This window comes from Protobothrops mucrosquamatus, unplaced genomic scaffold (genome assembly GCF_001527695.2).
Source record: "Protobothrops mucrosquamatus isolate PMUCROS unplaced genomic scaffold, P.Mucros_1.0 scaffold2939, whole genome shotgun sequence".
Lineage (NCBI taxonomy): Eukaryota > Metazoa > Chordata > Lepidosauria > Squamata > Viperidae > Protobothrops > Protobothrops mucrosquamatus.
The window spans coordinates 84,082-106,815 of record NW_015388962.1 but is presented as its reverse complement, the minus strand read 5'-3'; the positions used below and the strand labels follow the sequence as shown (position 1 = coordinate 106,815).

At 49.8% G+C, this 22,734-nt stretch overlaps 3 protein-coding genes across 3 annotated transcripts in view; 1 reads left to right on the top strand and 2 right to left on the bottom strand.

Annotated features, from left to right (window-relative positions):
- Window positions 1-440: 440 nt before the first annotated feature.
- FLAD1 (flavin adenine dinucleotide synthetase 1) lies at window positions 441-4,997 on the bottom strand. The gene is made up of 7 exons (XM_015826053.2): window positions 4,776-4,997; window positions 3,664-4,426; window positions 3,334-3,481; window positions 2,405-2,503; window positions 1,900-2,089; window positions 1,475-1,548; window positions 441-655 (listed from the first exon to the last, which is right to left on the bottom strand). The coding sequence occupies exons 1-7, from the start codon at window positions 4,878-4,880 to the stop codon at window positions 520-522; spliced, it is 1,515 nt and encodes a 504-aa protein (XP_015681539.1). The 5' UTR covers window positions 4,881-4,997; the 3' UTR covers window positions 441-519.
- Window positions 4,998-7,901: 2,904 nt separating this feature from the next.
- Window positions 7,902-10,496, bottom strand: CKS1B (CDC28 protein kinase regulatory subunit 1B). Its single transcript, XM_015826052.1, has 3 exons — window positions 10,404-10,496; window positions 9,191-9,318; window positions 7,902-8,388 (listed from the first exon to the last, which is right to left on the bottom strand). Exons 1-3 carry the CDS (start codon window positions 10,460-10,462, stop codon window positions 8,336-8,338), a joined length of 240 nt encoding a protein of 79 aa, XP_015681538.1. The 5' UTR covers window positions 10,463-10,496; the 3' UTR covers window positions 7,902-8,335.
- A 5,332-nt stretch (window positions 10,497-15,828) lies between these two features.
- The window catches only part of SHC1 (SHC adaptor protein 1), an 11,777-nt gene continuing 4,871 nt past the window's right edge, over window positions 15,829-22,734 (top strand). The window contains exons 1-3 of the mRNA XM_029286119.1: window positions 15,829-15,840; window positions 20,047-20,667; window positions 21,754-21,816. Coding sequence (XP_029141952.1) covers window positions 15,829-15,840; window positions 20,047-20,667; window positions 21,754-21,816 — 696 coding nt within the window. The remainder of the gene's footprint in view (window positions 15,841-20,046; window positions 20,668-21,753; window positions 21,817-22,734) is intronic.

Here is a 22,734-nt window from a genome sequence, read left to right as displayed (position 1 = left end):
GTTTTGATAAGACTTTTTTTAATCTGCTGTTTTTGTGAATTTTGATGCACTTGTTCCTGCCTAAGTAGGGGGTTGGACTAGATGACCTCCAAGGTCCCAACATCATCATCATCATCATCATTATTCAGATCTGCGTAATAATAATAATAATAATAATAATAATAATAATAATAATAATAATAATAATAATAATAATAATAATAATCATCCCTTTGACTTTCCTCAATCACAGTAAAATGAGGACAGGGGAACGTTGGTGAGAATTGGAAAAAAAACAACCCTGTTTTTTATTCCAACACAAAAAACAGACAAGGTCAGAGAACCAATATACTTGCCCTGTATGATCAGCCTGACCGATGCCAACAGGACTACACAAATCCCAGGATGGCTGTGTCACCCATGAATTCCATTTTATGACGCTAACAAGCCTGCTTTGAAACTTAAGTTCCTTTTTTGGGGCGGTGGGTGGGAAGGGTCTTGCTTAAACCAGCATTGTTGGCTTACAGGCGCGACCGAGGCTCAATGGCGGGAGAGGCGTTCTTCTTTTTCGTCTTCCAACTCGTAAGCCGGCCGGTAGGACTCCCGGCCTTGTGGGTCTGTGTAACGCAACGCCTGGTTTTTTTGCGTGTTGGTCATGCTGCCCAGCGAGGTGTAGCTGCCGAGATGCGAAGCCAGCAAGACAACAAACAAACAAACAAACAAACAAAACAACACATTATCAATCCGGAGTTAATCAGCTTTGTGATAAACGGGCAGTCCTCGGCTTACGACCACAGAGGTTCTTGCTGCTAAGCTTCCCCATTGGCTGGTCAGAAATTCGCAAAAGGGGATCACGTGATCCCAGGACACTGCGACCGTCATAAATACAAGTCAGTTGCCAAGTGTCTGAATTTTGATCACGTGACCAGGGATAGGCTGCAATGGTTAGGTGTGAAAAACAGTCACAAGTCACTTTTTTCTCTCTCTCCTCTTCCCCCTAACCCCCCACCCCAAATTTTAAACATGTCTGGCCTTTTAAATCTTGAATATTCCCTAGCGCAAATACACCCGTAATCACATTTTCCCCCCCTCCATAAGATAAAAATTTGACATTACATTTGATATTAAAGAGAAAAGAGAAAGAAGACTCAGTGTATTTTAGAACATGGGATAATTTTTATCAACGGCTAGAAAAACGAGTTAGAAAGGAATGTGATATGTAACATTGAATATGTATTAGTAAGAAAAAGACTATTGAGCGATTAATGTTGTTTTATCATAATTATTATTCATTGTTTTTTTAATTACATGAACGCAGACAACATGCTGTTTGCTAAATATTAAGAATGTTATTTTAAAAAATCCTAACCCTAACCCCAACCCTAACCCTGACCCTATCCCTAATCCTATAAAAATTATATACACACACACACACACACACACACACACACACACACACATAAAAGATAAAAATTCGGGACATTATTGCACCTACCCCTTGTCATATAGAATGCAGTAGGGGATGTAAAGGCTGCGAAGGAAATTCCATATATCGTGATACGTCCAGTCCTGAGCAACAGAGGGGGGGGGAAAGAGAATTAAGGGATATTTGACACACACGGAGACACCTATACAAAAGTCACACCTCCCAAGAACCAACCAAGTGTGTTTTAGCAAGAAAGATTCACATTAGGGGGTGAGGCTGCAACTGTCATAAATACAAGTCAGTTGCCAAGCGTCCGAAATTTGAAACATGTGACCGTGGGGACGGTCGTAAGTGTGAAAAACAATCCTAAGTTCCTTTTTTCGATGCCGTTGCAACTTCGGGCACTAAAGGACCTGTTTCGTAAGTCAAGGACTCTCTGGCAATAAATATTTGATCGGAAAAGCATCCCCAAACGAGGTCTGTGCGGGACCCACCAGCAGAGGGCTGACTCGCATAAACTGCGGCCATTCGGGGTCCGTCATACTGAAGGGCTTGAGGGTGCAGGAATAGGGGTCCGTCCGACGGGTGCCCATGAAAACGGCCTCCAGATCCGGCTGCTGACTCTTCAGGATCCCCAGGGCCTCCTTGATGTTCCCGTGAACCACGCAGATGCGCAGGTTGTACCTGCGGGAAAAATCACGGGGGAGATTCAAACGAGAATTGGGAATTGGCTGGCCCTCTCCAGCTGGTGGATGGGTGGGTGGGACCGATGGACCATTTATTTGAATTGCCTCTGATTCTTGGACACTGCTTGGATGGGTCCTGTCTGTCTGTTTGTTTTCAGAAGAGGTTTGCCATTGCCTCCTTCCCGGGGCTGAGAGAAAGTGGCTGGCACGAATCACTTTTGTACCGATTTTTTTTTTTTTTACCCAGCTGGCTTCGGGGATGAAATTCAAGGCGCTATCAAGAGGTGCCTGGAAAGGAAGAATTGGTCCTTACCGCTGAGCCGTAGCTTGAATAAATTCTTCCATCTCCGGGAAGGGAAGAACGGTGCGGATGTAAAGGGTTTGCAGCTGCTCCAGCTTCTCTGGATATCGTCTACGGAGAAGCAAAAAAAAAAAATTATTATTTTTTAAAAAGGAAGAATTAGCAACAGCCTCTTTCGAGAGCCACTTTGCTTATCAGAATGTCGCAAAAGGGGATCACAAGACCCCGAGACGCTGCAAACTGCCATAAATAGGAACCGGTTGCCGAGCCTCTGAATTTGGATCACGTGACCCTTCGGATGCTGCAACGGTCGTTAAGTGTGAAGAACGGTCATTAAGTCACTTTTTTCAGTGCCTTTGCGACTTCGGTCACTGAACAAATGGTCATAAGTCAATGTGCTGGCATTGGATTAACCTCCAGCAAGACTGAACTCTGCAGTTTTACAGGCAATAGAGGCCTGATGTCAACAATGAGGACTAGAAACGAGTATCTTCTTTTTAAAGCGTACCAAAATGTAAGGGTTGGTTTTTTTTTTGTTTGTTTAATTACGACTATATTGGAGGCTGGTTTTGTATCACCGGTTGAGCTTGCCAAAGCAGTATAAAAAGCATAAAGCAATATAAAGAGGAGGGGGGGGGTCCATTTATTTTCCGGAAGGTAGGATAAGAAGCAACGGATGGAAACTAATCAAGGAGAGAAGCAATCTGGAATTAAGGAGAAACTTCCTAACAGGGAGGACCATTAACCGGTGGAACAGCCTGCCACCAGAAGTTGTGGGTGCTTCAACGCTGGAGGTTTTTAAGAAGAGACTGGACAGCCACTCGTCTGAAAGGGTATATGGGGTCTCCTGCTTGAGCAGGGGGGATGGACTAGAAGACCTCCAAGGCCCCTTCCAGCTCTATTCTGATCCTGAAGTATCGAAAGCAGAGAGAGTGACACACTTCTGCACAGCAGCGTAGCAAAGGTGCAAAAGGGCGGTGCAATCCTTCCCTCCGTTAAACCCAGTGCAGATTTTGGAGAGACTGTAGTTATCCAAGCTTTCCTCGATGGTCCTGAGCGATGCTGCCACCTTCTGGCCGAGAGGAGAACCTGCAGGGGAGGAAGAAGAGGGTACGGTGAGCAAAATCATTTTAACTGACCAGGCAAGACATCTCCTGGATAGCTGACTTATGCAAATAGTCCTCAACTTATGACTCAAGATGCATCCATACGGCGGGGAGGGGTACCTACCGGACTCAAGATACGTCCCTACGGCGGATAGGGGTACCTACCGGACTCAGCCAATCCGTAGACATCCGTCGCAGCCCGGGAGACGGGATCGGCTATCAAGGGCACCACCACCCCTTGGGGCAGCTTCTCCATCAGGAAAGCGTGCAGCTCGTCCAGATCGGCCTCCGAGTCCGAGTCCAAGATCAGCTTCACCCGGTGGTAGTTGCTGACCCAGTCGGGATACGAGCCCAGGTTGGTGCGAGGCCAGAATTTGGCGTTGGCTTTGCTAAGCGCCGAAGCGATCCGAGTTTCTTCGACGTTCACGTAGATCTCCCGGCTGTGAAACTGGGTCTTCTCGTTTCGGAAAAGGTGTCCGAGACCATCTAGGGCCCGTTTCATCAACGAGGGGATGCCGGGGAAAACGTAGACGTTCCGGACGCTGATCAGCGGATACGGGAAGGTGCGCCCCGTCTTCTCGTCCACCCCGTAGTTGAGGAGAGACGATTCGGGGACGCACGCTAGCTTCATGTTGGAGCTTTCCGGCTTGGACTGCTTGCCGAAAAACTTCTTAACGAGTTCCACCATCTCTGGGTGGGGACGGATTTCTTCCCCGAAGGCTTTGGCCACCGCTTCAAAGGTGACGTCGTCGTGAGTGGGGCCGATTCCGCCCGACGTCAAGACGTAAGTGAAGCTGTTGGCGAACGACTTAACCTCGGTGGCGATGGCCTCCACCTCGTCCGGCACCACCGAGATCCTGGCCACCTTCACCCCCAGAGAGCGGAGTTTGCGGCACATGAAGAAAGAATTGGTGTCTTGCGTGTATCCCTGAAAACGAGGGGAAAAAAAAGATTTTATTAGAAGGATGCTCTTCAGCCAAAGAAGAGCCCAGTGGTTAAATCCATTATCCAGAATATTCTATTCTATTCTATTCTATTCTATTCTATTCTATTCTATTCTATTCTATTCTAATCTGGAATGGAATGGAATGGAATGGAACGGAATAGAATAGAATGCAGAACAGAATGCAGAATAGAATAGAATAGAATAGAATAGAATAGAATAGAATAGAATAGAATAGAACAGAGCTGGAATGGACCTTGGAGGTCTTCTAGTCCAGCCCCCTGCTCAAGCAGGAGGACCTAAAGCGTACACCAATGTGTGAAGGCTCACATACCTTTAAAATCTCATCTCCGATGACAATGATGCCAGCAGTCACGGGGGCAGGTTGGGGGGTGCCTCCTCTGTTTCTCGAAGTTCCCCCATCTATCTGGGTCGCCATCGCTTGCAGACGCCCCCGGGGCCCTCCGGCTTGCACAACGTTCCTGCGGAGGCAACGATCCCAGCGCAGGAGCGGGCGGCCCTTGGAAGCTGCCAGTTCTAAATGTAGCTTGGGGGGAGGGGTTCTGAAGCTGCGTTACCTACAAGCCCCCCCCCCCCAAAAAAATAATATATCTGTTACAAACCTCTCGGTTGTAGGATTTTATTTAAGTCTTGCAGGATTATTATTGTTATTATTTCCAATAAAGGAGATTATTTGTAGCTCAGGGTTGGAATGAGGGATCCTTGGGGGGTCTCTGAGCTGGGTGGTTTTCTTGCAGACGTTTCATGACCTAGCTAGGTTACATCATCAGTGATAGAAGGGATGGGTGGTGTTTTGTTTTTTTTGCTGCAAATATCCTTTCTAGCACTGATGAAGTTACCTAGATGGGTTATGAAACATCTGCAAGAAAATAACCCAGCTCAGAGAGCACCAAGGACCCTACTACTACTACTATATTATTATTATTTTATTAATTATTATTATTACTTATAAAAACAAACTTGGACTGTTTTCTTGTGGCAGGAAGTTTCTACATTATGAGGATTATTTTTCTCGCTTGGGAAGCAGCAAAGTTATCTAACGTGTCGTAGATTCGGGCACTCTCTGCCCTGTAAAATTAAAATGGGATTATACTGATTAGCTTCCAGCCATTTAATTGATTGAATTAATCAATTAAACCCAGCCTCCCATTGCACCCTTTCCAGACTAAATCTGCATTGAGTCATCAAGCAAGGATTGACCCATCCAGGGACTATTTCTCAAGACCAGGATTCGTCCTATAATTAGTTTGCTGCGTTAAGCAACCCCCAAAGCGAGAAAGCCTTCACTTCCGCGGGTCTTTTGACACTCTGCACATGCTCGGGGGACGTGCTCCCGAGAGGGAGACGCTCTGCCCATGCTCGGTAGCCCCTTTTGCAAAGACTCCAGGGTGGGAGATACCATTTCAAGCAAGACCCGGGAAATTCCCACGCACCCCCTGCCCGTTGCTCGCCTTTTCGACTTACCCAAGCCTCGTTCGAGCAACTGCTGGGGAGCCCCGCCCGCCGCTCGCCCATTGGCTGCTGCTTTCTGAGAGCTCCGCTTGCCTCGCGTTCTATTGGCCTAGCGGAAAAGGGGCGAGGAGTGGAAGAAGCGCGGATTGGCCACAAGGCGCGGGCGGCGTGGCGGACAGCGACGCTCTCGGCGCCGGGAAACTACATTTCCCGTCATGCCTCCAAGGCACTTCCTTGTATACAGGCAAGGCTGTTGCCCTTTGGATTCTATTTCCCCCCTTTTTTTTGTTTAAATCATTGTGACATTTGGCCGAGGGACCCAAACCACTAACTTCTTGAATTATGTGCAATGTTGGAAATTATTGTGTTTGCGGAGACAAATTTCTTGTGGGTCCAATCAAAAAGAGGGAGAAACCTAGAACTAAGGAGAAACTTCCTGACAGTTAGAACAATTAACCAGTGGAACTCCTTGCCTCCAGAAGTTGTGAATGCTCCAACATTGGAGGTTTTTAAGGAGAGACTGGAGAGCCATTTGTCTGAAATGGTGTAGGGTTCCTGCCTGAGGGGGTTGGACTAGATGACCTCCAAGGTCCCTTCCAACTATTATTATTATTAAAAAATCCTCTTCCCTCCCCATCCATCTTTCCTTTTATGCCAGTGATGGCGAACCTTTTAGAGACCGAGTGCCCAAACTGCAACCCAAAACCCACTTATGCATCGTCGGGTGCCGGGTGGGTGTGGCCCATTGGCTGGGCGTGGCTACGGTGGTAACGGCAGACTGGGTGGGACTAAATAGTTCAATCAATCAATTCCAACTTTGCAAGATCTTTTTTTTCCCCGCGAGAAGTTGAAATTGACTGATTGATTGAACCTTTTTTTGTGCACACGGCAGCGGAGGCCTAAAGCAAAAAGGTTTTATAAAACCCAGCTGAAGGCCTAGGACTGGGGCGACGGCACGCGTGCCCACAGAGTGGGCTCTGAGTGCCGCCTCTGGCACCCGTGCCGTAGGTTCGCCACCACTGTTTTATGCTATGCTATTTTAAAATCCTAAATCTGCCAAGAAGGCTGGTCCTTTACCCTGGGCTGCATATGTGAGACTATACCTAAACAATATTATTTACGTTATACTTAAACAACGATATATACAATATTATTATACATACACATTTAAACGACCTTAGATTTCAGGATTGGAAACGTGATCTACATTCACCCTACGGATCGCTTTCGAAAGCAGAAATAAACCGATCCAAACCTCATATAAACAAACTTTATTTGGATCAGCTCGGGAAGTCTCTTCCTGGTTGGTCAAAGAAAACTCAACTATTAATCATGATATTAGCCGTTTACACCCTGCTGTTTAAAACCAACCCTATCCCCAGGCAATGTAATAAACATACAAGGCAATTAAACTGCAGTTAAAACAATATTTTAGGAAAATGGGTGCCAGCGTAAACACGAGTTAACAGAAAGCACTTCCATTAATAATTTTTTTTTTTGAAAGGAAAGAAAGCTTAAAAACAGAGGTAAGCACAAGAAAAACAAGGAGAATGTAGCTTCTTTGACCTGGTAGTTTAAAAAAAAATGTACAGAATGTTTCTTGAATAGTACATTAGGTTATATACTGACTATAAATCGGGGTTACAACATGGATGTAACTACACAAAGTTGCTGGATTTGTCCATTGAAGCAAAAGACTAAATATTGTCTATGTTTATTTATTGATTGATAGATATCAACTTGGTCAAAGTTTAAAGTCCAGAATGGACTTTAAACCTTTGCACCAGTGCCACTCAAATTGTTATTTAAACTCAATGTAGTTACACCAACAGCTTGATTATTTTCTCATAATTTTCAGTTATCTTTGACAGGATTCCCCCCTTCCACCAACTTATTCCAGTGTCGGAGTTACAAGCACGAGTTGTTTAAACAGCACAGAAAACTGTGACTGATTTGGGTTAGACAAAGACAGAAGTGACCCTTAACACGGTGACCCTTTATTAATACAGGCCAAAGAACAAGCGTATCCTGAGTAACTTTTCAAAGCCCTAATGCAGAAGTTGAAAAATAAGATTAAAAAGGAAACGCACATTTTAAGAACAACACAGCAGAACGAAGTTTTCCAAGACCAGAGATTTAAAAAAACACACACAACAATTTGGCCCCCCTTGGGCGAACCAAGTTTTCAGCCATTATAAAAAAGTATTAAAAATAGTCAAGCTATTGTAGTTTTTGAAGATTGCTTTGGCCAGGTAAAATACTGCAGGGAAAACCCGTTTTTTCTCGGCTTCAGTGTTGGTTATGTCGAGCGGCGTTTTCTGGACCGGCATCTTAAAATATTTCTCGGAATTTTAAAATGGAGAACCAGCTGTTCTCCCAAAAGGTGCTTCTATCGAAAACATAGAAGAGGACAGACGTGTGTCATTTTTCTATTTTCTTTGGCAGCGGTCTTCGGAAGAGCAAAATGTGTGGCTCTGCAGAAGGAAAAAAAATGGCATTTTTTTTTTTTGCATTTATGTAATAAAATCCCTCTCATCAGTTTTTACGCGGGGAAGATTCAGGAAATAACCAGATCCCGAATGACGGAGTGATCCAGAATCACGTCCTGCTGGGCACAGCCAAGCCTGGAATAATTCGCTTATTTTTATTTTTTTTTGTACTGTATTTGTACTGTATTTATTTGTATTTCTAATAATAATAATAATAATACTTTAATTTATACCCCGCCCTTCTCCCGAGTTCTACTAGAACTCCCCGTCTCCTGGTGATTGGTCCAAAGACACCCAATCGGCTTTCATGGCTAAGGTGGGACTAGAACTCACCGTCTCCTGGTGATTGGCCCAAAGTCACTCAGCTTCCTTTTACACCTAAGGCGGGACTAGAACTCACTGTCTCCTGCTGATTGGCCCAAAGTCACCCAGTTGTCTATCATGCCTAAGGCAGGACTAGAACTCATCGTCTCCTTGTGACTGGCCCAAAGTCAGTCAGCCAGCTTTCATGCCTAAGACAGGACTATAGCTCCCAGTCTCCTGGTTTCTAGGCTGGTGGCTTAACCACTCGACCAAACTGGCGCCTTAACAGATGATTCAAGTCACTCAATGGCTCTCTCTTTTCTGAAGGCCTTCAAAGCCAAGGATTTTTTTAAACCTCGGGACAGGCTCATCCCTGACGCCTGAAACTGACCGCCAAAACTGACGCTCGAAATTGACAACTTTGCACAGAGACCTAGTCTAGACCCAAACCCCAGATCGTTTTTTTCAGCAGCTGCCACCCTACCTGGTTCGTGGATCATATAATGGACCCAGCCCTGGCTCTGTTGGACACCCAGGTTCCGCCACTCCGACTCGGACATGAGATGGGTCTTGGGGACCAGTTTGGCGATGTCCTTGGGCAGCATGACGTGCCTGCAAGAGGAGCCATGGGGGGCACGGGGGGGGAAGAGAAGGAACAAGATGTCAGGAAACGTCGGACCCCCAGCTACAAAGTCCCACTGGGCTCCAAGAGGGGGAAAGGAAAAGCCCGCAGAGTGATGGGACTTGTAGTCGTCCCACCAAACCTGTCCAGCACTTCTTAACTGCTGCCTCTTTGGATTCTTGATAATCCCTCTCACGTACAATCTCAAATCTGACTTGCTGTCAGGGTTCCCATGCCTCCACTCCCATCAGCCTCAGCCAAAGGCTGGGAACCATGGGAGATGGAGTCCAAATCACTGCCAAACAGATGACGGCTGTTTTTTTCCCTTTTTTTGAGAAGGACAAGTTTCCTGGAAGACTTTTCAAAGAGTTGAAGCAGGGAGTGTTGTTTTTTTTCCTTCCCCCCCCATCAATAAAGCAATAAAGAGTCAGGATTTTTTTTTAAAAAAAGAGTCAGGATTAAAATTCGATAAACTATCTAATCAGGTTAAATTCGTTTAAATTTATCGACTGCCCAACTCTAGGAGATTTCCGGGAGGCGTACAAAATTAGGAATTTTTCCCCCCTTATTTTTTTCTGTTAAAAAAGGCTAAAAATACAATATGTTACTTTTTTTAATGCACTTTTTTTTTTACTAAAAGTTTTAAATAATTTTACATACGATATCCCACTTCCCTCCCCCCTCCCCCTTTCACTTCCCAGGGCTGGTTACAGGGTTATAAAAACAAAATCATAAATTAAATAACATTACCCAAATATACTACCATCAGGTCTCATCCACACATACTTTAACTCTACAAAATAGATCTTAACAGAGTAACTTTTTTAACCTATTATTATTGCTTTTTTGGGGGGGGAGTCTGCATTTCAAATGGTTGAATAAAAATAAAAAATTGAAACAAAAAGGCAAATATATATATATATTAAACAATAACAATAATAAATCAGACTCCAGCTGCCTTCAGCCCCGCCCCGACGTGCCCTAAGCCCCGCCCCCTCACGTGTCGTCGCCGCGGAAACCTCCAGGTCCCGCCTCCCCGCGCCTGCCCGTCACGCCAGGGTCCGCCCCCTCTCACCGGTATTCGAACTCCTCGTCGTCGTATTTGTCCGAATAGTAGATCTGCTTGTGCGTCATGATCGGGAAGGCGATCGCGGGGCGGCCGGCGGCCTCTGGCTCGCTCCCTCGGGGCGCTGCTCGGCGTTTCCCGGCGGCCCCCGCGGCGTCCGAATCCCCGCGCTCGCCGGCGCCTGTTGGAGGAAGACGGGAAGGGGGAGGCGCCCACCGTCACTGCGCATGCGCCCCTATCTCGGTTTTTCCCTCGCTTAGTCCTCCGAACCGCCGCTTTTCAAAAGGCGCCGCCTTCGACGCTGATTGGACGGAAGGGATTGAGGGCGGGCGCTCCAGTAGACGTGGCGGAACCTGATTGACTGTGCTGGGAATTACCTCAGCCCTGCCAAACTCCATTCTGTGTGTGTGTCAAACTACAAGTCCCATCATTCCCGTTCTCCAACCTCCCTTTCTCTTGTCAGGGGACTACATATCCCATTCTTCCAATTAGCCTGATTATTTTATAGATAGTTGAACCTATAAAATTCATTTTTGCTTTTTAAATTCTCTATATCTATCTATCTAATCTATCTATCGGTATCTATCTATATCTATATCTACATATATCTTTATATCTAATTTTATATATGTATAAATTTGTATATATAAATATATGTATAAATTTCATACATAGATAAAATTAAAAAAGGTTCGGGATCTCAGGTAAAGGATTAGAGCTGTCTCGTTTTCAACCAATGAGGAGCTTCCCCCAGGTGTGCCTTGCATGCTGATTGGCCTCTGAGTCACTGCGGGGAGCCTATAAAACAGCCATACCAGGAGCCAATGAAAAGGTAAGCCTAATGGATGCGTTAACCAATCGGGTTGAGAGCTGCTTTGGCGGGAAAGTATAAAAGGAGACAGCGGAGGAACGACGCTTTCACTCAGCCCGCCGGAGAGCTGGAAGGAAGAGGGTGAGGTGAAGAGCTTGAAGTCCGAAGAACCTGGAAAAGGAAGAAGTTGAGGCGAAAATCGGCGAGCTGATGACGGAAGGCCCAGCGAAGCCGTTTCTGAGGGGAACTCCTCTGCGCCTTTGAGAAGAAAGAAGTTGCGTCGCTCGAGGACCAAAGTGAAGACTACGACGAAATTGAATGGGAATTTTATTGAGCGCTGCACTCCCGTTTTAAAACAATACTGAAGTCGTTTGGTGGTCTTTCATTTCGCTCCCTTATTCCCGTGGTTTCCTTCCCATCCCGCCCTGTGGGAATAAATGGAGCAGTGGGTCCCAGTTGACACCGGGCGGGGGGGAGTGGGGAGCGAGTCCTATGGCAAGAGTGTCCCCGCCGGAAGCTAAGGGAAGGGGCGGTAACGCGGGCGACCTGGGAGCCCCGCCTTCAAAGGCGGGACGGAACCCGGAAATGATTGGTGGAGGGAAACGGGCGGGGCAGGGCTCCGAGAGCCCAGAAGTTTGTCCGAGAGGCGCCGTCGGAGCAGCTGCAGTCTGCCGCCTTTGCACCCCAATGCTACGGCCGCCTCGGTAAGAAGGGGGTCGAGTCCCACCACCTTTTTTAACGACGCTGCACCGGGCAGTCCGTTGAATCGGGCGCCGCCGTAACTTTGCAAAATACACATCGCGGAAGCTGGGTGGGGTCTCTTAGAAGCTGCACAACAGCCCTGCAAGGGCGGCTTTTGCTTAGCCCGGGCGCTCTTTCTTTGGCCCTGCGGTGTTCGTTTTATCCGCACTATTTTTAAAATATCCCTTCCTTGCGGGGTAGGGATCAGGCGGGGATTCCTCCGTCCGCAGTCTCCTCCCTCTCTCGGGGAGAGGCGCCTTTGGAGACGCGCGGAAAAGGCGGACTGCCGCTTCGTGAGAATTCGGTGGTGTCTGTGGATCCTTTCCCCCCCCCCCCCGTGTCGGGCTCCTTTGCAGGAGAGTCTGCGTTGAGCTTCAGAGCAGAATTTGTCCCGAGTGTCGAAAGCGCTGGTGGCGTGTTTCTCCCCCCCCCCGAAAACCCGTCCCCTCCCCTTCCCCTCGTGTTCCGAGGAAGCGCCGCTGCAAGATTCCCGAGGTGTCTCAACGCTGTTTTGTAATCGAAGCCTGTTACTAATCTCTTACTCAGAGACTGACAATGCCCGGTCCCCCCCTTTCCTCCCCTCTGGGTGACGGGGCAGGGGAGGAATGTGAGATGGGGGTGAGAGAGAGAGAAAAGTGTCTTGCCGGACCAGAAGGCAGACTATTCCGAGATATATACATATATCTAGAGAGAGACGAGAGTGCTAAGAGAGAGAAAAGACGGAGAAAGGTACAGAGAAAGACATGGGAGAGAATGAGAAAAGAGGAAGAGTACTATAGAGGGGGGGGGGAGAAAGGAGACAGACGGACCAGAGGGAAGACCGCGCCAGAGACGTCCGCGCGCGGCCTCTAGTTCCCAGCCGCGCTCAGCGCTTCCCTCTTTTTAAAGGGCTCCTTCTTCTCCCCGGAGTTCCGCAGGGCCGACGGGCAGCGCTCTTCCAGGGCTCTCCCTGCGATTTCCTGGAGCCCAAAAGAGCGGGGAAAAAAGAGGGGGAACCGGCTCCGCTTTTGGGGCGCCGGGGATGGGACGAAAATCCATCAGGAAGGAGCGAGGGGGGAGGGAAGGAGAGGCGTCCAAAACGGGAACGCAACTCGCCACCATCGCCCGGAGGGTATTGCACAAAAGGTCCCATAAATCCTGAAACAGAGCGGCTTGCTTCTAAGTGCCGGGCCCGTTAGAGGTGGAAGATGGTCTCTGGAATCCTCTCTAGGAGGGGTTTTTTTTTGGGGGGGGGGAGGGTGGCCTCCATAGCTGGACAGTTTTGAAAGAGGGGTGGGGGGGATCGCGTTGAATTGCATTCACTTTTAACACTTAGAAACCGCTGCATTAGGTTTGTCTGTCTCTGAGCGAGCCTTGGCACTGCAAAGTTTGGGGAGCCGGGGTTATTTCTTTACTAAATCGATTTGCTGCGAGGCTTGATCTGGCAAAGCTTGGGGGCACGGTTATTTCTTTATTAAATCGACATGCTGCCCATCTCCTATCCAAAGCGACTCTGTTTCTCTCCAGTTTTGGTGAACTGCACCATGTTTTGCATGCTCTGCTTCAGTTTGGGGGGGGGGGGCTCTCTGTGTCGCTCGTAAGCCCAGGTTTCCTGGCTTCGTTTCCAAACCCGAGATGCTTCATTCAGGATTCAGCGGGGCTGATTTCCTCAGCCCAAGCTGGTTGTGACTTTTCTGTGCACACACACACACACAAAAAAGTGTGTCCCGCTGTCGTATTTTTTGCTCTCCAGCTGCCCCCTTCGAGAGAGCGACAAATGCAGCCCGCAGACCGGGCCCTTCCCCATCTGGAATCCGTCTGGGGCAGGCTGCAAAGTCTGCTTCATCCCACCCCTTAAAGAAGGAGGGATCTCAATTCTCAAATTTCATAGCTTTTAAAAAAAAAAAAAAAAAAAAACTGGAGCGGCCCACCAGAAAAAAGGGGAGTAGCAAGGATTACACCATCCTCTTTTGCAGGTCAGTTTTTAAGTTTCTTTTCTCCCCTCCCCCTTAGGAAAAAAAAAGAGAGAAGGCTTTGCCAGAAAAGTTAAATAAATCTCTGTAATTTTTTCCCCCCTCTCTCTCCTGTCCTTGCAATTGGCACACGTGTACGTTCGTACGTACGTGTGTGCCTCGGTTGTCTCACTCTGAAATTGGCCCAGAGGGACGGTGGGCTCGTGTCACTCAAGCTGGACCCTCCCCTTCCTCACCTTTCTGGGCTGGAGACTCGCAGGATGGGACCCTTGAAATTCCTCGGATGAGGGAGGGTCCCCGTTGGCTTGAGCCTCTCTTATTCCTGCAGAGTCTTGGAAGGGAGGGAAAAGTGCCACGTTTCTGTTGGCTGGACAAGCATATCTTCCCAAGGAAATGCAATTCCGCTGCTTTGCAGGCGGGTTTCCGCAAGTAAAGAATTTGTGGCAGTGTTTGTGGCTAAAAAAGAGTGGGGTGGGATGGGGTCTGTTTCCTGGGTCTCCATCCCAAAATTGTGGGTTCTCTGTCCCGGCTCAGAAGCCACCGAGAAGGAGGAGGAAGAGGAATAGGAATGAGCAGAGACTGAGGTGTGCAGAAAATCAACTTTCTCCCCCCCCCCTCCTGTTTGGGAGTAAAAACATCCATTCGTCCTTCTTGGACAGTTGTCAGATAGAGTGCCCCTGCCTTTGGAGGCTCTGCAAACAGGCTTCCCAAGCTGGCTTTGTTTTGGCAGGGCTGAAATCTTTCCTGGGGTGGGGGGACTTTGAACCCTATTGCACAAGCAAAATTTAGATGCTGCTTTGGAAGACTTTGGGACGTTGTTGGCGGCTTTAGTTCAGGAACTGAGGGAGAAATCGGAGAATTATACATACATATATATGCTGGCAAAGAGGGGAGGAGAGCCTGTGGCTTGGTGGTTAAATCACTGCCTAGTATGTAAACTGCCCAGGTTCAAATCCCATAAAGGGTATGGCTAACTGATGAAAGCAGAACAAGCTAGAAATGGCCGTCTTAAGTCTCCCGATTTAATTCTTTAACTCTTTGTCAGAAAAAGAAATTTGGATACATATAGCTGATGAGAGCCAAATAGCTTGAAATAGCTATACTAGTCTCCCCCCTTTAACTCTTTGTCAGCAAAATCTAAATTTATATAGCTCAGCTGTGTGGGTAAGAGCCCCTAAAACTCTCCTTTAGATCAAAATTGCCCCCGTCCCCCCAAAAGCCCTAACCCATCCTTAGTCTCTGAGGTTTTTGAAAGCTTCCAACCGCTCCTGCCTTGTCCGGCTGCTCTTTGGAGATAGACTGCCTTGGCACATGGAGGCTCCGTGGTTCTTGGCAGCCAACGGTCCCCGTTGGCCTTGCCTGCCTCTGCTTGGCCCCATTGGAAAAAGGAGCTGAGCTATTCTAGCAGGAGCGACCGGGGAATTCTGGGAGCTGAAGTCCATCCACTTTAAAGCCTGCTGGCTGGAGAATTCTGGGACTCGAAGTCCTTACATCTCGCTGTGGAATTCCGGGCGTTTGAAGTCCATCCCCTTTAGATCATGCTGACTGGGGGATTCTGGGAGTTGAAGCCCACCCATCTTAAAGCCTGGTGGCTGGGGGATTCTGGGAGTTGAAGCCCACCCATCTTAAAGCCTGGTGGCTGGGGGATTCTGGGAGTTGAAGCCCACCCATCTTAAAGCCTCTGCTGACTGGGGGATTCTGGGAGTTGAAGCCCACCCATCTTAAAGCCTGGTGGCTGGGGAATTCTGGGAGTTGAAGTCCAGCCCTCTTCAAGTCCCCAAGATTGAGAAGCCCTGATTTAGGGAAACGCACAGGGAAAAGGCAATATCGCCCCCCTCCCCAAAATGCTGCACAGCCCCTCCCTAATTCCTTCTTTGTCACCAAACTGCAGGTTTGGCCCCCAGCGAAGGACAGACCTCCGGCATCCGTGATGGAGTACACGGTAAGGGGTGGGACCCTTCTCTCTCCCTGCTCTGGTGCTGGGCTCAGCTGTTCTTCTTCCCTTCTTTCTCGGCTCTTCCTGAGAGATCTGAGCGTGGCGTGGGCTTCCGTTCCCAGCTTGGGGAATTCTGGGAGTTGAAGTCCACCCCATCTTTTTAAAAGGTTGCTGAGTTTGAGCAACTTTGGGGACGGCCTGTTTCGTTTCCTATCCCAGCTACAAGAGCTCTGCCTTTCCGGAGAACGCAGCTGAACCGTGGTTTGTTTCCTCGAAACAAGCCACGGCTTAGCACGAGACCATCGGAAGAGGCAGAAGGCAGCTTGTTACGCAGCTGTCAGTTGATGGCGTACTCCAGATTGCCCTGCCGGACCCAGACAGACAGGTTTCCCGTCTCCCCCCCCCGCACGCCGCTAACATTTTTTACGTGTCGCGGTTTTGTACAAGCCAGGAAGCTTCACCTGTTGGATGACTGCCAGCCACGGGGCTATGAAAAGGGACCTTTGTGCAGGAGGAAATAGAAAAGCCGAGAACGCCCAGGAATCCAGCCGGATATAGCTCTGTTGCTGTATAATTGTCACACCCGCTAGGACAGGGCAAATATTTTTTGCTGTGCGGTGAATCTGTTGGCTGTTTCGTGACTTGGCTTATTCTGCAATGCGGCCAAGACTGCTCAAAGATACCAGGGGAGGGGAGGGGTGGGGTGGGGTGGGGTGGGTTTCACGAGGACTAGCACCCTACAGCCACAGATTTTGCAAATAAATAGATGCTGGAAATAGACTGGCTCCTCAAGTGAGAGATATTAAATATAATGCTGGCTTGGGGGGATTCTGGGAGTTGAAGTCCATCAGCCTAAAGCCTGCTGGGTGGGGGATTCTGGGAGTTGAAGTCCACCCATCTTTACAGCCACCAACTTTGAGAAAACCCTGCTTTAGATTTGACCAGCTTAAAAAAACCCGATCTGTTTTAGTTATTTCTGGAGATTGTCGAAATCCGTCATTGGTTGAGAACTGTGAATTTTGTCGGTTTTCCAATGCTGCAGTTTGAGGGAGGCTGGATCCCTGGGTGCAAAATCCAAACTTTTTGGGTATAAAGGCGCTTGTAACCATTGGACCCTGTTCTTCCCCAGCTCCCAAGGAAGTGGGGGGCTGCGGGCAGGGTTTCCATGTGTGTGTGTGTGTGTGATTTCCTGCCCCCTCTTCCCATCCCTCCTTGGGTCCTTCAGCTGGGTCATAAAAGCCAAGCAGAGCATCCGGTGGGAAGGCCCGGAGCCAAACGGTCATCCCACTCCTTCCTCTCTTTGGTTTGTTATTTTTCCCTCTTTCGGCCTTGCCCAGGTGGGTGTTTTTGCTGACCCTCCCTCCCCAGAGGAAGGAACAAACAAGGGAGGGGGGCGCTTCGGCTCTGCCCACCCACGGCCGGACACGGACTGTCCAGGAAATGGCCTCCGTCTCCAGCAACTCCTGGCTGTCCAGCAAAAGTAGTTGGTGCAGAAGAATATAGGATAACAGAGCTGGAGGGGACCTGGGCGGGGTCTTCTAGTCTAACCCCCTGCCTAGAATAAAGAATAATAGAGTTGGGAGGGACCTCGGAGGTCTTCTAGTCCAACCCCCTGCTCCGAATACAGAGTAACAGTTGAAAGGGACCTCGGAGGTCTTCTAGTCCAACCCCCTGCTCCGAATAACAAGAGTCGGAAATATTCTGGCTGGGGGATTCTGGGAGTTGAAGTCCACCCCTCTTAAAGCACGCTGGCCGGGAGCCCTCGGAGGGGGGGGGAGAGAGGGGGAGGTCAGGCATTTCAGCCCCCCCCCCCCGTTTGAAGCCTCCATGGAGAGTTTAGCGGTTTGGGGGAGGGGCACCGGGCTGCCTGCTCTGGATTTCAGCTCCGCTTTTGGGCTTCCTGACGGCTTTGGGCTCTTCTTCTCCTCCTCCTCCTCCTCCTCCTCCTCTCCACCCCGAAATGTGGTTGTTGTCTTTTATACCGCACCTTATGCGAAAAGCAGACCTTGTGGTTAATCAACAAGGCCGTTCAGGAAACTCTGTCGATGCCTCTGCTTTGCAAATAACGGCTGGTTGAAATAACAACAGCAAGCAGCCGCTGCACAACACCTGGCAATTACACAATGTTGTACAGGTAATCCTCGGCTGACAAACCCTGTGTTTAGTGACTGGAGTTGCAGCATCTATCTATCTATCTATCTATCTATCTATCTATCTATCTATCCATCTATCCATCATCTATCATCTATTTATCCATCTGTCTGTCTGTCTATCTCCCCTCTCATCTAACTTTTCCTTCAACCTCCTTCCTCTCTCCCTCCCTCCCTTTGCTTTCCTTCCTTCCTTCCTTCCTTCCTTCCTTCCTTCCTTCCTTCCTTCCTTCCTTCCTTCCTTCCTTCCTTCCTTGACTGTCCATCTATCATCTATCTATCCCTCTATCATCTGTCTGTCTGTCATCTATCTATCTATCTATCTATCTATCTATCTATCTATCTATCATCTATCTATCATCTATCTATCTCCTATCTATCATCTATCATCTATTTATCCATCTGTCTGTCTGTCTATCTATCTATCTCCCCTCTCATCTAACTTTTCCTTCAACCTCCTCCCTCCCTCCCTCCCTTTGCTTTCCTTCCTTCCTTCCTTCCTTCCTTCCTTCCTTCCTTCCTTCCTTCCTTCCTTGACTGTCCATCCATCATTATCTATCTATCCCTCTATCATCTGTCTGTCTGTCTGTCTGTCTGTCTGTCTGTCTGTCTGTCTGTCTATCTATCTATCTCCCCTCTCATCTAACTTTTCCTTCAACCTCCTTCCTCTCTCCCTCCTTCCCTCCCTCCCTTTGCTTTCCTTCCTTCCTGGCCTCCCTTGCGGGGGGGGGGGTCGCACCCCTCCCTCGATTGCAAGGGAACTGAGGGATGGGCGATTCCTTGAATGAGCAAAAGACCCCCGCAGGACGCCTAGTGTCTTCATCATGCAGGCGCCTTTGCAAACCCCTTTTGGCACAGACCACCCTCCCTCCTTACCCCTCCTCCCCGGCTTGTCCCCCCCAGCTGCCCCCCCTGACCCAGGCCCTGCCTGGGCGACCTAAGTGGCCTTGCCCCCCCCTTTTTCCGGCCTCATCCCCTTCCTAGCCTCCCCTCCCCTCGCCCGCATCCCTTGCCCCCCTTCCTGGCTGCAGCAGGCGAGGCCGGGCTGGTGTGAGTCAGCACCCTGCCCTTCCCCTTGGTAGCAGCGAGTGACCAGGCCTGGGGGGGGGGAAGAGAGGAGGGGGCTTGGCCTCTGCCTCTGCCCTTCCCCTTCCCCGCCTTCCCTGGGAGAGGGAGAGGATTTTTCCAGCCAGATCCCAGCCGTTGCTGCGCTGCAAAGCCAAGCCGGAGCGCGGGCACTGCAAGCAAGGAGAGAGGGCGACACTGCCAACCGCTGCCCCCCCCACTCATCCAAAGGGGACCCCAACTGGACCCCCCCTCCTGGGCTTTCTGAGGCTGAGCCCCCCCAACCCTCCTCAAATTGTCTCCGGGGACACATCGGCATCGCCTCCCCTCCTGATGGGCACCCGGCCTGCCCTGCTTTGACAGGGAGCCTGGGGGGCTGCCTGGGGGGGTGGGGGGCTGCCAGCCGTCCCTCCCCCTGCTGCCACCCCCTCCTTTGCGTTGGAGGCGTTTGATGCCCCCTCCCCTCGGCACGGATATCGACCCGGTCCCTCCGATCCAGAGCAAAAGACGCCTCCGTTGGAGCTGAGCATCTGAATAAGGACCTGGCGGGTGTTGGAAGGGCAGCCGAGGCAGGCAGAAGTTCAACAGGCGGTGCTGCAGCGCGAGGGAAGGGCCAGGAGCGTCTAACACAGCCCTGCAGGGGGGTGTAGCGTCAGCCCCGGACTAGAAACTTCGTCCTCTTCCTCTCCAGGGCTGGAGACAGGCAGAAGTCCCACAGGTGGCGCGGCGGGAGTTTCTGAAGCAGCCCTACAGGGACTGTAGACTGTAGAAACCGCCTCATCTTCCTCTCCGGACCTGCGTGGGGCTTACCGGTCATCGGATGGGATGGATAACTGGTCCCAGTTGGGTTAAGACGGCGGCTTGCTGAATTTGGGGAAGGGGTGCCCCAATTTGGGGGCGTCCCTGGTGTCCGCGGCGGGGCAGAGAGGGGAGAAGCAGGGACCCGGCAGACGGGCCCAGTTCCCGGCACGCCAGCGGGGACTTGACCAGGCGCCAGCTTGGGATTGGTTGGGACTTTTGGGGGGGTCTTGACCCCCATCACCATCGCGCTTGCCTCCTCTTCCTCCGCCAGCCTGCAGCCCCCCCACCCCCAGATATGGATCTCCTGCCGAAAAGCAAATACACCCACTTGCAGGATGAATCTCCGCCTTCGCTGGACGACGGGACCCCCGTGGCCGACGGGGTCCCCTCTCCCGATCCTACCCCGTTGCTGACCGGCTCTCTGTCCTCCTCGTCCCTCAGCCCCATGCTGCCTTCGGGGGACCCCGAATCGGAGGCCAGCCCCACCACGCTCTGCTCCTTCTTCCCCAAAATGGCTAACCTGAAACTCTCCAACCCGGCTTCCTTGCTGACCCTCCGGGCCTTTTCCCGAGAGACGGGGGTCTCCGAAGACCCTCCGGGGGGTGCCGCCTCCGCCTCGCCGGACTCAACGGGCGTTGTCGGTCTCTGTCCCCAGGATATGAACAAGCTGAGTTGCGGGAAGAAGATGCGAGTGGAAGGCGGCCAGCTGGGCGGCGAGGAGTGGACGCGGCACGGGAGTTTCGTGAACAAGCCCAGCCGGGGTTGGCTGCACCGGGACGACAAGGTGATGGGTTCCGGAGTCTCCTACCTGGTCCGGGTGAGTGAGGAAGAGGGGGGCGGGTACCTGGGCAAGGTTTGTACACTTAGGGGGCCAAGCGAATGGGGAAGGGTCGGCGAGGGGTTGCAAACACGCTCTGGAAGGGAGGTTTCCCCGCCACGCTGTAGATACAGGCAGTCCTCGTTTTATGACCGTGAAGGCGCCCAAATTGTATGTCACTAAGTGAGACATTTGTTTAAGCGAGTTTTGACGGCTGTTCTCGCCACCTGGTTCAGCGAATCCCTGCCGTTCTTAAGCTTGTGACCCGGTTGTTAAGTATAATAATAATAATAATAATAATNTCCCGCAGGACTCAGGGCGGTGCACAGCATATTAAAAACAAGTACAGATACAAAATACAAAAAATATAAACCCCTATAAAACCAAATTAAAAACCAAATATTAGAAGCTGTATTTCCAATTAAAATTATTCTTAAAATCATCCCTAAGTAAAATCCTCCCTAGGTCAGGCCCGCTTGCTGGAAAAGCCATGTCTTGAGGAAACATAATAATAATAAAGTTGGAAGGGACCTTGGAGGTCATCTAGTCCAACCCCCTGCTCAGGCAGGAAAGCCTAAGGCATCAGGCTAGAAAGCGGGAGAACGTGAGTTCAAGTCCTGCCTTGGCCCCCTGGGTGACTTTGGGCCAATCCCCAGGAGACGGTGAGTTCAAGTCCCGCCTTAGACATGAAAGCCAGCTGGATGATCTTGGCCCAGTAACTCTCTTTCAAGCCAGCCCACCTCACAGGGCTGTGGTGGGGAAAAGAGGAGGAGGAGGAGGAGGAGGTGGAGGTGTTGGAGATGTTTGCCACCTGGACTTATTTGTAAAAAATAATAAAGTTGGAATATGTAAATAAAGAAAAACAAAGTAAAAGAGCCACACGCTGATTTCCTTGGCGTTTATTTTAATCCAGGGGGTCTTCACACTTGGCAACTTTTAAGACCTGCGGACTTCAACTCCCAGAATTCCTCAGACAGGCGTGCACGCCTGTCTGAGGAATTCTGGGAGTTGAAGTCCACAAGTCTTAAAAAGGGCGAAGTTGGAAGATCCCGGTATTAATCTCTGCTCTTCTTCTCGTCCCCGCAGTACATGGGTTGCGTGGAAGTGCTGCAGTCCATGCGGGCCCTCGACTTCGGCACCAGGACCCAGGTCACCAGGTGAGCTGGCTAACAGTATGGTGGGGCCTCTCTGAAGGATGGGGGGGGGAGAAAAAGCCCCCTCCCCCCCTTGTATAAAGGTGCTTCTCTGCATGAGTTCTTGGACTTGCACCTCCCTTTGGGACTTTTCTGCAATTTGGTTCCTGCACAAACCAGCGAGGATTGAAACTGGTGGTTCTGCTCAAAGATTGTAGGCCGAAAAAAAATAAGAATACAAATGCTGGCTTTCATAAGGACTAGCACCCTACCGCAAGGATTTGCTGGCTTGCAGAGCAAATCGAGAGAGGCTGGAAATACGTGAGGTGCATTAAATGTAACGGGTCTCCAGACAGTGGCATTTGGTGCAAAGCATGCTGGGAGTTGAAGTCCACCCATCGTAAAGCACGCTGGCTAGGGGATTCTGGGAGTTGAAGCCCGCCTTAAAGCATGCTAGCTGGGGGAGTACTGGCAATTGAAGTCCATTCATCTTAAAGGATGCTGGCTGGGGAATTCTGGAAGTCGTAGTCCACCCATCTTAAAGCAGGCTGGCTGGGGAATTCTGGGAGTTGTAGTCCACCCATCTCAAAAGTTGCCAAGTTTGAAAAACACGGGCTCGGGCTATTATAATAGAATTTGACTTCCATTTATACCTAGCAGAAAGTTGAAAAACATTGCTTTGGAGTCTCTGCTGGGCAGGGAAGGCCCAACACAGGAAAGAGTTAAAGGGAGAGGAAGATAGGTGTGCATGTGTGTGTGTGTTTGTGTGTATTTGTATTTTCCCCTCTGCATCCCAGTCCATTAATGTCTAGAGAGGGCTGGAAAAGCTTCGGATGAAGCTCCTCTCCTTATTGACATCTCTCCCCCCCCCCCAATTAATTCACAAACGACAGGAAGCATTTATACATCATCATCATCATCAAATATTAAAGGG

Bases quoted from the DNA above. Each gene is read 5' to 3' on its own strand.
- FLAD1 (XM_015826053.2), bottom strand. From the start codon at position 4,880: ATGGCGACCCAGATAGATGGGGGAACTTCGAGAAACAGAGGAGGCACC. The intron at 1,549-1,899 runs GTGGGTCCCGCA...TCTGTTGCTCAG, and splicing joins TGCGAGTCAGCCCTCTGCTG to GACTGGACGTATCACGATAT. The intron at 656-1,474 runs GTAGGTGCAATA...GCATCTCGGCAG, and splicing joins TGCATTCTATATGACAAGGG to CTACACCTCGCTGGGCAGCA.
- CKS1B (XM_015826052.1), bottom strand. From the start codon at position 10,462: ATGACGCACAAGCAGATCTACTATTCGGACAAATACGACGACGAGGAG. The intron at 9,319-10,403 runs GTGAGAGGGGGC...CTCCTCTTGCAG, and splicing joins GACGAGGAGTTCGAATACCG to GCACGTCATGCTGCCCAAGG. The intron at 8,389-9,190 runs GTAGGGTGGCAG...TTCCTTCTGCAG, and splicing joins TTATATGATCCACGAACCAG to AGCCACACATTTTGCTCTTC.